This window comes from Lagenorhynchus albirostris, chromosome 19, assembly GCF_949774975.1.
Source record: "Lagenorhynchus albirostris chromosome 19, mLagAlb1.1, whole genome shotgun sequence".
In the NCBI taxonomy this organism is placed as follows: Eukaryota; Metazoa; Chordata; class Mammalia; order Artiodactyla; family Delphinidae; genus Lagenorhynchus; species Lagenorhynchus albirostris.
Genome location: NC_083113.1, coordinates 36,863,214 through 36,876,136, shown reverse-complemented (window position 1 = coordinate 36,876,136; position 12,923 = coordinate 36,863,214). Strand labels below are relative to the sequence as shown.

The following is a 12,923-nucleotide window of genomic DNA, read 5'->3' as shown; positions in this document are numbered from 1 at the left end:
AGAATTCTCCTGTGAAGCCATCTGGTCCTGGGCTTTTGTTTGTTGGAAGACTTTTAATCACAGTTTCAATTTCAGTGCTTGTGATTGGTCTGTTCATATTTTCTATTTCTTCCTGATTCAGTCTTGGCAGGTTGTGCATTTCTAAGAACTTGTCCATGTCTTCCAGGTTGTCCATTTTATTGGCATGGAGTTGCTTGTAGTAATCTCTCATCATCTTTTGTATTTCTGCTGGGTGAGTTGTTACTTCTCCTTTTTCGTTTCTAATTCTATTGATTTGAGTCTTCTCCCTTTTTTTCTTGATGAGTCTGGCTAATGGTTTATCAATTTTGTTTATCTTCTCAAAGAACCAGCTTTTAGTTTTGTTGATCTTTGCTATCGTTTCCTTCATTTCTTTTTCATTTATTTCTGATCTGATTTTTATGATTATTTCCTTTTGCTAATTTTGGGGTTTTTTGGTTCTTCTTTCTCTAAATACTTTAGGTGCAAGTTTAGGTTGTTTATTCGAGATGTTTCCTGTTTCTTAAGGTAGGATTGTATTGCTATAAACTTCCCTCTTAGAACTGCTTTTGCTGCATCCCATAGGTTTTGGGTCATCGTGTCTCCATTGTCATTTGTTTCTAGGTATTTTTTTCTTTCCTCTTTGATTTCTTCAGTTATCACTTCGTTATTAAGTAGTGTATTGTTTAGCCTCCATATGTTGTATTTTTTGTAGCTCTTTTCCTGTAATTCATATCTAGTCTCATAGCATTGTGGTTGGAAAAGATACTTGATACAATTTCAATTTTCTTAAATTTACCAAGGCTTGATTTGTGACCCAAGATATAATCCTGGAAAATGTTCCATGAGCACTTGAGAAAAATGTGTATTCTGTTGTTTTTGGATGGAATGTCCTATAAATATCAATTAAGTCCATCTTGTTTAATGTATCATTTAAAGCTTGTGTTTCCTTATTTATTTTCATTTTGGATGATCTGTCCATTGGTGAAAGTGGGGTGTTAAAGTCCCCAACTATGAATGTGTTACTGTCAATTTCCTCTTTTATGGCTGTTAGTATTTGCCTTATGTATTGAGGTGCTCCTATGTGGGGTTCATAAATATTTACAATTGTTATATCTTCTTCTTGGATCGATCCCTTGATCATTATGTAGTGTCCTTCTTTGTCTCTTCTAATAGTCTTTATTTTAAAGTCTATTTTGTCTGATATGAGAATTGCTACTCCAGCTTTCTTTTGGTTTCCATTTGCATGGAATATCTTTTTCCATCCCCTCACTTTCAGTCTGTATGTGTCTCTAGGTCTGAAGTGGGTCTCTTTTAGACAGCATATATATGGGTTTTGTTTTTGTATCCATTCAGCCAGTCTATGTCTTTTGGTGGGAGCATTTAATCCATTTACATTTAAGGTAATTATCGATATGTATGTTCCTATTCCCATTTTCTTAATTGTTTTGGGTTTGTTATTGTAGGTCTTTTCTTTCTCTTGTGTTTCTTGCCTAGAGAAGACCCTTTAGCATTTGTTGTAAAGCTGATTTGGTGGTGCTGAACTCTCTCAGCTTTTGTTTGTCTGTAAAGGTTTTAATTTCTCCATCAAATCTGAATGAGATCCTTGCTGGGTAGAGTAATCTTGGCTGCAGGTTTTTCTCCTTCATCACTTTAAGTATGTCCTGCCAGTCCCTTCTGCTTGCAGAGATTCTGCTGAAAGATCAGCTGTTAAACTTATGGGGATTCCCTTGTGTGTTACTTGTTGTTTTTCCCTTGCTGCTTTTAATATGTTTTCTTTGTATTTAATTTTTGACAGCTTGATTAATATGTGTCTTGGTGTGTTCCTCCTTGGATTTATCCTGTATGGGACTCTGTGTGTTTCCTGGACTTGATTAACTATTTCCTTTCCCATATTAGGGAAGTTTTCAACTATAATCTCTTCAAATATTTTCTCAGTCCCTTTCTTCTTCTCTTCTTCTTCTGGAACCCCTATAATTCGAATGTTGGTGTGTTTAATGTTGTCCCAGAGGTCTCTGAGACTGTCCTCAATTCTTTTCATTCTTTTTTCTTTATTCTGCTCTGCAGTAGTTATTTCCACTATTTTACCTTCCAGGTCACTTATCCGTTCTTCTGCCTCAGTTATTCTACTATTGATCCGTTCTAGAGTATTTTTAATTTCATTTATTGTTTTGTTCATCATTGCTTGTTTCATCTTTAGTTCTTCTAGGTCCTTGTTAAATGTCCCTTGCATTTTCTCTATTCTATTTCCAAGATTTTGGATCATCTTTACTATCATTATTCTGAATTCTTTTTCAGGTAGACTGCCTATTTCCTCTTCATTTGTTAGGTCTGGTGGGTTTTTATCTTGCTCCTTCATCTGCTGTGTGTTTTTCTGTCTTCTCATTTTGCTTATCTTACTGTGTTTGGGGTCTCCTTTTTGCAGGCTGCAGGTTCGTAGTTCCTGTTGTTTTTGGTGTCTGTCCCCAGTGGCTAAAGTTGGTTTAGTGGGTTGTGTAGGCTTCCTGGTGGAGGGGACTAGTGCCTGTGTTATGGTGGATGAGGCTGGATCTTGTCTTTCTGGTGGGCAGGTCCACGTCTGGTGGTGTATTTTGGGGGTGTCTGTGGACTTATTATGATTTTAGGCAGCCTCTCTGCTAATGGTTGGGGTTGTGTTCCTGTCTTGCTAGTTGTTTGGCATAGGGTGTCCAGCACTGTAGCTTGCTGGTCATTGAGTAGAGCTGGGTCTTGGCGTTGAGATGTAGATCTCTGGGAGATTTTCACTGTTTGATATTACGTGGAGCTGGGAGCTCTCTTGTGGACCAGTGTCCTGAAGTTGGCTCTCCCACCTCAGAGGCACAGCACTGACTCCTGGCTGCAGCACTAAGAGCCTTTCATCCACACGGCTCAGAATAAAAGGGAGAAAAAGTAGAAAGAAAGAAAGAGGATAAAAGAAAATAAAATAAAGTAAGATAAAATAAAATAGTTATTAAAAAATAATTATTAAGAAAAAAAATTTTAAAAAGAAAAAAAAAGCAAACGGACTGATAGAACCCTAGGACAAATGGTGAAAGCAAAGCTATACAGACAAAATCTCACACAGAAGCATACACATACACAAAAAAAGAGGAAAAGGGGATAAAATAATCTATCTTGCTCTTAAAGTCCACCTCCTCAGTTTGGGATGATTCGTTGTCTATTCAGGTATTCCACAGATGCAGGGTACATCAAGTTGATTGTGGAGATTTATTCCGCTGCTCTTGAGGCTGCTGGGAGAGATTTCCCTTTCTTTTCTTTGTTCGCACAGCTCCCAGGGTTCAGCTTTGGATTTGGCCCCGCCTCTGCATGTAGGTCGCTGGAGGGCGTCTGTTCTTCTCTCAGACAGGACGGGGTCAAAGGAGCAGCTGATTGGGTGGCTCTGGGTCACTCAGGCCGTGGGGGCGGGGGGAAGGGAGGGGCACGGAGTGCAGGGCGAGCCTGCGGCGGCAGAGGCCGACGTGACGTTGCCAGCCTGAGGCGCGCCGTGTGTTCTCCCGGGGAAGTTGTCCCTGGATCCCGGGACCGTGGCAGTGGCGGGCTGCACAGTCTCCCCGGAAGGGAGGTGACCTGTGCTCGCACACAGGCTTCTTGGTGGCGGCAGCAGCAGCCTTAGCGTCTCATGCCCGTCTCTGGGCTCCGCGCTGTTAGCCGCGGCTCGCACCCGTCTCTGGAGCTCCTTTAAGCAGCGCTCTTAATTCGCTCTCCTCGCGCACCAGGAAACGGAGTTTTCCCTTACTCCCTCCCGGCTAGCCGTGGTGCACTAACCATTTCAGGCTGTGTTCTCGCCGCCAGTCGTCTTCCTGCGCTCCAACCGACGCCCTAGCCTCAGCTCCCAGCCCCGCCCTCCCCGGCGGGTGAGCCCCGCCCTCCCCGGCGGGTGAGCAGATAAGCCTCTTGGCCTGGTGAGTGCTGGTCGGCACCGCTCGTCTGTGCGGGAATCTCCTCGCTTTGCCCTCCGCACCCCGGTTGCTGTGCTCTCCTCCGCGGCTCTGAAGCTCCCCCGCTCCGCCACCCGCAGTCTCCGCCCGCAGCCTCCGCTCGCGAAGGGGCTTCTGGTGTGTGGAATCCTTTCCTCCTTCACGGCTCCGTCCCACTGTTGCAGGTCCCATCCCTATTCTTTTGTCTCTGTTTTTTCTTTTGCCCTACCCAGCTACGTGGGGAATTTCTTGGCTTTTGGGAGGTCTGAGGTCTTCTGCCGGCGTTCGGTGGGTGTTCTGTAGGTGTTGTTCCACGTGTAGATGTATTTCTGATGTATCTGTGGGGAGGAAGGTGATCTCCGCGTCTTACTCTTCCGCCATCTTCCCCCTCTCTCCCCTCAGATTTTTTCTTAAGCGCACTAGGTCTGTGCTGTGTTGTAATTGCGGGTGGGGTACGGGGTGCACAACAAACAAACCAAAAAAACCTCTAAAAGTGCATGCCAGTCATGTACAGAATAACCCCAGAGCATGGTTTGATAAAACTAAAAAAAAAAAAAAAAAAAAAAAAATGGATTTCGCATGACACGTTTAAAACTTCCAGGGCCAGATGCTTCAGCTTCTAGTCAGTCAACAAGTTACACAGGTATCATGAAATTATTGCCCTGCTATTCAACAACCAAAAAGGGTTGTCATTAGCAACACCTGTTCCCCATTACGTCTTATATTGCCTACTACTCGGGGGAATTAATAAGGAGGATGAGGGAAGATGGGTTGAGGGTTTAGTTTTATTAAAATAATGGAGGCGTTTGCATCGGTTGCTATGACCTGTTAGGCCTCTGATCTTTGGAAAGTCTGAATGTTTAAGTAACATATTTTCAGATGATGATGCCAGACGCTCTTTCTGGGTATTGTACATACTGAACTTGGATCAGAGTAGCCAAAAGGCCAAATCAAAGTTGGAAGATGATATTAGGAGGGCCAGTAATGCATACCTTTCTGAATTTCAGCTATTGCAAAGGTTCTGCTGTTTTATTTTTTCACTTGCTATTGAAATGCTTATTCTCTGAAAATGTATTGCAAATGAGTCTTTGCAAATGGGGCTTGTGTTCTTCTAATCGTAAGAGTTTTAGCTTTTCCAATGCTCACATTTTCGCGCTGCACCAAACCTTTGTTTTTCTGCTCAGTGTGTCAGCACCAGCATTTTTTCTTTCTGAGTAATGTGCAGAATTGGTGTGCTGTCTTGCGCATAAAGAAGTAGAGCCTAGCTAACAGAGCTGCCCTACCCAAATCCCAACATCTTATTTTCCGGAAGACCTTTCATCTTAGTTTGTCAGCAAACTGGAACCTCTAACCTGACAGTGTAAAATTGTTGATGGTTAATTTTTCTTGTAGTGTTTGCTGTCATTATAGGGGGCAGATGTGTAGGTTCTGCTGCTAATGGGAGGGGACTTTCAGGTGTGGCAAGAGGCAAACGATACTGGAGCCCTCTGTTAATTAAAATCCAAGCAGCACTTTGGCAAATTGCACTTAACCAAGAAGCTAAATGCAGAAAAATGGGTTTATTAAAAGCAGAATTCACCTTGGAGTTGACATGCTCACACTTAATTGATACTAGCAGGATGAATTGTGGTGACAGGGATCATTTTTATTGACAACAGCTGGAAATACAACAGCTATATTATTATAATTAGGATCAGCATCAAGTTGGATTATAATAGGGGCTTTCTTGAAGAAATGGCACAGTGTCAAATTTATAGTCACTAGCTAAATGAGTCTCTTGTATCCTCGACAAAGGGACAAAAACAGTTCCAAATGAAAACACAAACAGAGAATCCTGTTGTTATATTTCCTGGGTATTACTCAGGGTCCTATTTATCACACACCAACACTTGCCGCTTTGAAGAAACATTATCCCTCAAGGTTTACACTTTTCAATTTGCCTCTGTGGTCTGCATTCTGCATGCATTTCCATGGAGAAGCCTATACCGCAGCTTGACTAGAAATCTTTTCTGCTGTAAGATTAACCTCAAAGCATCCATTTTTCCCCCTCTGGGTAATCACTTGACAAATGCATCCACAAAACCTCTGCACACATTTATTCCAGTGTACAGGTACATCAACAGTCTTGAATCACTATTAGGAGAAATATCATCCTTGACAGAAAGTAGTGCTGCCTTTGCATTTCCAGGTGTCTGAAGTTGAAGGATGTGGATTTCCTGGGAAGCCAGACAACAGGCAGAAATATCCTGGAGGAGGATGTGGGTAAAAGCTTGTCTTAGCTTTGTTACAGTCCGCAGCCCAGTGGTTCTTCTTGGGAAGCGTGTGGGATTTGCATGGACGGGGAGATATGACACTCAAATATGGGAGATATTCACTCAAATAACATTGAGAAACTTGTATTGAGGATGTGTCCAGTGCCTGGTCTTGTGCTGGCTACATCAAAATACATTGTATTTTTGAACCCACAGCAATTTTATACCACAGAGCAAATTGACTGGATGAGAGAATGTGAGATTTGTGTGTGTGTGTTTTCTAAGTCACTCTCTTATTAAAGACAAGAACATATTGATACATTTGAGAATACCTTTTTGTGTTTCCTCTTCCAAATTTAAGGAAATGAGCTATTATTTTTTTCTTTTCCATTATGGTTTATCACAGGATATTGAATATAGTTCCCTGTGCTATACAGGAGGACTTTGTTTTTTATCCATTCTGTATATAATAGTTTGCGTCTGCTAATCCCAAACTCCCAATCCATGCTTTTCCCACCCTCCTCCCCCTTGACAACCACCAGTCTATTCTCTATGTCCCTGATTCTGTTTCTATTTCATAGATAGGTTCATTTGTGTCATATTTAATTTCCATGTATAAGTGGTATCATGTGGTATTTGTCTTTCTCTTTCTGACTTACCTGAGTTAGTATGATAATCTGTAGTTGCATCCGTGTTGCTACAAATGGCATTATTTCATTATTTTTTATGGCTGAGTAGTATTCCATTGTTATATATGTACCACATCTTCTTTATCCATTCCTCTGTTGATGGACATGTAGATTGTTTCCATGTCATGGTTATTGTGCATAGTGCTGCTATGAACATAGGGGTGCATGCCTCTTTTTGAATTACAGTTTTGTCTGGATATATGCCCAGGAGTGGGATTGCTGGATCATGTGGTGATTTTTTTTTAGTTTTCCGAGGAACCTCCATACTTTCTTCCACAGTGGCTGCACCAACTTACGTTCCCACCAACAGTGTAGGAGGGTTCCCTTTTCTCCACATCCTCTCCAGCGGAAATAAGCTACTATTATAACGACTAGGCAGCACTACACTTAATTATAAATTACAACATCCACCACCACTTAAAATTGTAAAAGACTAGTTTATTATTCAATCTCTCATGTAGATACACATAATGTACATGTAATTATAGTGACATAAGCTCTCAGAAATATTGAGTAAATAACTCTTCTATACTGTTTGCATAAATTATTATATTTAATTAACTCAATAAACCTAGGATATAACAATTACTGTCATCTTCCTTTTTTACAGATTAAGGAATCTTTTTGTTTTTGTTACTTGGCCAAGGACACAGAACTAGTAAAAGTTGAGGATGGAATATAAAACAGGTGTTCTGGTTAGAGACAGTTTGACTTCAAATTTATCTTCTCAGCCACTGCTCTCTACTTACTAGTATCTCATTTGATCCTCACATAAAACTTTGAGGTTTGAAGAATAAAAACTATTGTTTTTGTATGTGAAAAAACTGAATCACAGAGCAGAGCGTGTAAATGATGGAGAAAATGGTCCCCTACTCTTGCCTCAATGTTAGGTAATGTGATAGGAGTCCTCTCATAATAAGATAATATAAATTTATACTAACTAATGAAAATAGATGTAATCTTCATCAGTCTTGTAACAGTAAATTCTCAAGGAACTATCCCCAACTTCTTTTTTCTTTTTTAAATTTTTATTTATTTATTTATTTATTTATTTATGGCTGCATTGGGTCTTTGTTGCTGTGTGCGGGCTTTCATTGCGGTGGCTTCTTTTGTCACAGACCATAGGCCCTAGGCGCGTGGGCTTCAGTAGTTGTGGCTCACAGGCTCTAGAGCTCAGGCTCAGTAGTTGTGGCGCATGGGCCTAGGTGCTCCGCGGCATGTGGGATCTTCCCGGACCAGGGCTCGAACCCGTGTCCCCTGCATTGGCAGGCGGACTTCCAACCACTGCACCACCAGGGAAGCCCCCCAACTTCTATTTAATAAGAAATAATCTCCATGACTGTTTATGCAGTAGGAGTGGTTTAAAAATTACTTCATTTTATATACAAATCTGAGCAAAAGTTCTTCACGGTAATCAGGGTAGAAATTAATGCTTCTATGGAGAAGAGTGAAGTTAAAATTTTAAAAGTCTGGTGCCCACTCCAGTTGTTCTAAACTTTGGCTTTACATCAGATTGCCTGAGAAGACTTTAAAAAGTATCCCACCCTCATCCCTGTATTGCCAACCCACAGATCTGAAAGGAACCCTAGGGATCTAAATATTTTTCAGAGCTAGATTCTAATCCATGAGCAGAGGTGATACTCACAGGCTTAGCATGTGGTAATTTCCGTTCTAGCCCCTACATATATTATTTTGCTTGACCCTCACAGTAACTCTAATATTCATTGTAGATTTGAAATCTGGGGCTAAGACAAGTTAAGTGATTGGTCCAAAGAGAAAGAGGTACTTGTTTCAGAACATTCCATATGGAATTATTCCATCTATGAAACTATTAACCCCACGCTACTCTGTCCAAATACACTCACCCCACAAATATATGCAGAGATACTGTCATTGTTCAGACACTATCTAGATTTTTTTTTTTTCCTCTGTGAAGACATTTCTTAATTTTAGAGTCCCTCACTAGAAGGTAAATTTGTTGATGACAGAAAGTTTTTACTTTGTCACTTCTCTTTTTCCAGCCTAAACAGAGCCTGGTACAAAATGCTCACACTGACTAACTTAGCATGATACAGATTACAGAGCTTGACTTTATTTTCCTGATAATATGTTATTTCATAATGGGGGAAGATCATTTCTCCTAAAAGAAATCTAAATAAATACACAACAAAACAAAGGAAAACAAAAAAGTTATTGCGTGGTCTTCTGCATGGAAGAGTTCACCCTTTCTGATCAGTCTCTGAACTCACTTCTTTCAGTAATTCTTGAATCTTTTTCTTGCAATTCATTTTTTAAAATCTTACTCAGCTTACCCCCAGTTGAACATTTTAGATAAACTTAATGCAAGGACCAAAACAAGAAAATAAGCGTTGAGACCCATATTTATTGTCATTACCCAGTGTCAATGTTTTGTCACCTCTTAACTGGACTATTGCTGTAAATCACGTAACTCATCTGATCACCTAATCTTCTATATCTCTGCCTCCAACTGAATCTGCAAGCACTAATGTAGGAGCCTTCTACCTAGGGTTGATCCCTAACTGATATATTTTCTCTCTTTCCTGCAGGATGAAGCCAACTCTCCCCATCTTGACATTCACGTGCCCTTGTATTTTGTTCTCAGCTTGCATCTCCAACCTTAGCTTTAATGGCTGGCTTTTCCAGACATCTCTCCTCCTAGAAAAATCTAGTCACTTTTATCTTATTATCCTCCTCTCACCTGGAATGTTTTTCCTCCATTTCTTCTCCATCCCACACAATATTCAAATAACTGCAAATACTGTACTTTCATGTCCTCATTTCACCAGCTCGTTGATGAGCTACCTTTGAAAGTGAGTCTTTATTAATTATTTTTTTGATACCGTTCCCAGTATCTGGTGGAATGTATTACACAATTGACATTCAGAGCATTTTTTTATTTCTGACTGTAGACTTTTGTAGCACCTCTGAATCATCATTCTGAGTAAAAATTCCAATTTTACAGGACAATCAACTGCTTGACAAATATCATTACATTGTCCTCTCTAGTGACTGTAATTCAAAACACTTTAGAAAGATTTTGATTGGCAAGATTTTGCAAAGGCTCTACATTGTTTCAGCAAACGTAGAGAAATGCTGCTCAGATCCACCCTCAACTCCCTTCAGGTTTAAAACACTCTTCCCTAAGCTGCTGGGAGTGTTGACAATTGACAGCTCAGGGCTGATGATCCCTCAGCTGAAGATAGCTCCCTGCACCAGGGCCAAGCCTCCATTCTCAGGGAGGTTCCCACAGCCAATAACTGGTCAGTGCCAGAGGATAAAGTCCTGGATGGATCTCCTCAATGACTATTCCAGCTCTAGAGGGGAGACCACTGAGGTCTGTGTTGTAGCTGCATCATTGCCCAAGTGTTCCTTCTGCTCAGACTTGTCCTTTTCACTTTCCCACAGATGTTGATCAAAGAGACTCTTCAGTAAAAATTCAAGAAATCTTCATCTTAGAATCTATTTCTAGGAAACTCATTTGTGATAGCTACCTACCGTTTGTCATGAAATCATCAGATAATTTATTCATTCGTCCATCAGTTAGCAAATATATGTTCGATAATTATATGTCTGATGCTTACTGGGTGAGGAAGACATTGACCCTGCCCTCATAGAACATGATTCTGTTCCCACACCAGACTTCTCCAATTTCTCCCCACTTTCAGCAATTCCCAGAATTTCCCTCAGTCTCTCAGACTATTTTGCTTTTACTTATGCTTGACTTTTGTTTAGAATTCCTCCCCTGCTCTTCTTCTCCTGGTTAAACTCTACCTGTCTTTCATAATTCCACTCAAATGCACTGCCTCTCAGAAAGCTGTCCCTGACCGTATCCAGTCTGTGCTGGATTAAGTGAGGGATCCAAATCTGGGGCTATTGCATTCAGCTGAATGTCTAGGTACATTTATCTCTTCCCTCCTCTTCCCTCCCACCACCAAACTGTAAGCTTCTTGAGTGTAGATTTTGTTGTAATATATATATTTTGTATCAGGCAAGCTGAATGTGTTCAATTGCTAAATGAATGAGTGAATAAAAATAGAAAATTAATCTGGGAAAAAATTAAGGTTTTGATTCTGTTATCCATAGGCCCAATTATCTAAACATGTTGATTACTTGGTAGTTCCAATATAATTTTATATTCTGAGCAATTAAATAAAATGGGATAAAATATTCCTTTGATATTTCTGCACAACTTTTTTCAGCAGCCAATTTTTCCAGGTACATTCAGTTGTGCTTTTGCAAAACTTAAGTGCTACATGTTATATCCATCATATTATTAACCTTATGTTTCATATTTCTTTGATATGTATCTTTTTCATATTCTCTAAGCCCACATGAATCTGATAGATATCTTTAAATGAAAACTACAAAGGAATCTTAAATAATACCAATTCTAAAAGAGCTATCTTTATATAGTACTCTAACCTAGCAGTACTCTTTCTTTTAAAAGGTTTGTATATCATTGAAGTTACGATAGAGTAGTTTATCTCCATATTTTTAAAATGATTTCTTTTCCTTCTTATTCCTACACATGGATTTCTGTATAATATGCTTGACAAAATTTAGTTCTTGGCAAAGAATGACGTGTTAATTATTATTTTCTCTCTTTCTTTCTTTTAGGTACGTCTGTCACTAATGTAACAGCTACCGATGCTGATGACCCAGTTTATGGAAACAGTGCGAAGTTGGTTTATAGTATCTTGGAAGGGCAACCTTATTTTTCCATTGAGCCTGAAACAGGTTTGTGGCCTAAATTTTGAATTCTATTTACCATGTCATTGCTTCAGGAGAATACTTTTCTTGGGATGTGGATTATGAAATGTTATGGTTAAGTACTTCACTGCCTATCAATAACCTTTGAATGTGTCATTCCTGTGCAATGGGAGGTACATGGCAAGCCTGATGATCATTTTGATACATATTAAAATGAATTGCAGATCCTTTGTAGAGTATCACCTGTTTAACAGATGGCCTGGCACCATTGTTCATCCCTGGGAAAATGAGCTTATAAAGCAGGCAGACTTAAATATCAGATTTAAGAATAAATACAGTTAGTTATCGGCTGCATGATGCTTGGCAAGTAACATTGATAAAGCTTTCTAAGTTTCAGCTCACACATCTATAAAGTGCTGTGGAACCTTCGTTATAGCCTTATGATGAAGATCAGATGAAGCAATAAATATTAAACCTACAGTACACGACATGTGGTAATCATTCCATGTGTGGATATTATTACATTTGCTATTAGATTCCTCATTTGTAAAACAGGATACTGATATCTATGCACTAGAGGTCTTATGAAGATATTATTATTCTTGCCAATATTAAACCCCACCAGTATCCTGAGTCCAATGGTATAGATTTTAGCAAACAGGAAATAAGTTATTTAAAATATAAGACAAAACAAAAAAAACTATTTTTAATGATTTGGAACATAACTTCATAAAATGATAGTTTTTGTAAATGAAGATATATCTTTTATTGTTTAATTTTAACAATGAGGTAAGAGAGTAAGCCATTTTGTCACACTTATCCTCTTGTTTTTTTATAGCACATTTTACAGTTATTATATATAACACCATCTTTTGTGTGTGCTTTTCTTCTGTATCTGGTGGTTTTGTCTGCAGACCTCCAAATAGAAAAATTCAGTATGTGGGCACATACACATATTGTTTCTTTGATTCATGAGTTTTCAGCAATATTGAGATGAATTTCCATGTCTTACCATTAAGTCAATTATTAATTAAATTAAAATTTTAAAGCCTCTCCTCACTTTTTTCTAATTCAAAGAGTAAAATCCTCATGCATTTAAAAGTGAGGAAAAAGTACATTTATACATAAATGGGTCATGGCTTAAAATTGAATTTAGATTTGGAAACAGGAAAGAGCTCTTATAAAATACATTAATTAGGGGCATAATTACATTTTCTTCCTCAGTGAAAGAGGAAGTCTGCCATAAACTTCATCTCATTTGTGCTCTTTGATGACCCTGGGGAAGTGGTAGAGGAGGTAGTCAGCTTTGAATTTTGAGG

General features: G+C 39.3%; 1 protein-coding gene across 2 annotated transcripts in view; it reads left to right on the top strand.

Moving 5' to 3' along the window:
- The window catches only part of CDH8 (cadherin 8), a 363,158-nt gene that overhangs the window by 156,734 nt on the left and 193,501 nt on the right, over nt 1–12,923 (top strand). For both annotated transcript variants that reach the window (XM_060130251.1, XM_060130250.1), the window contains exon 3: nt 11,512–11,631. In XM_060130251.1, coding sequence (XP_059986234.1) covers nt 11,512–11,631 — 120 coding nt within the window. The remainder of the gene's footprint in view (nt 1–11,511; nt 11,632–12,923) is intronic.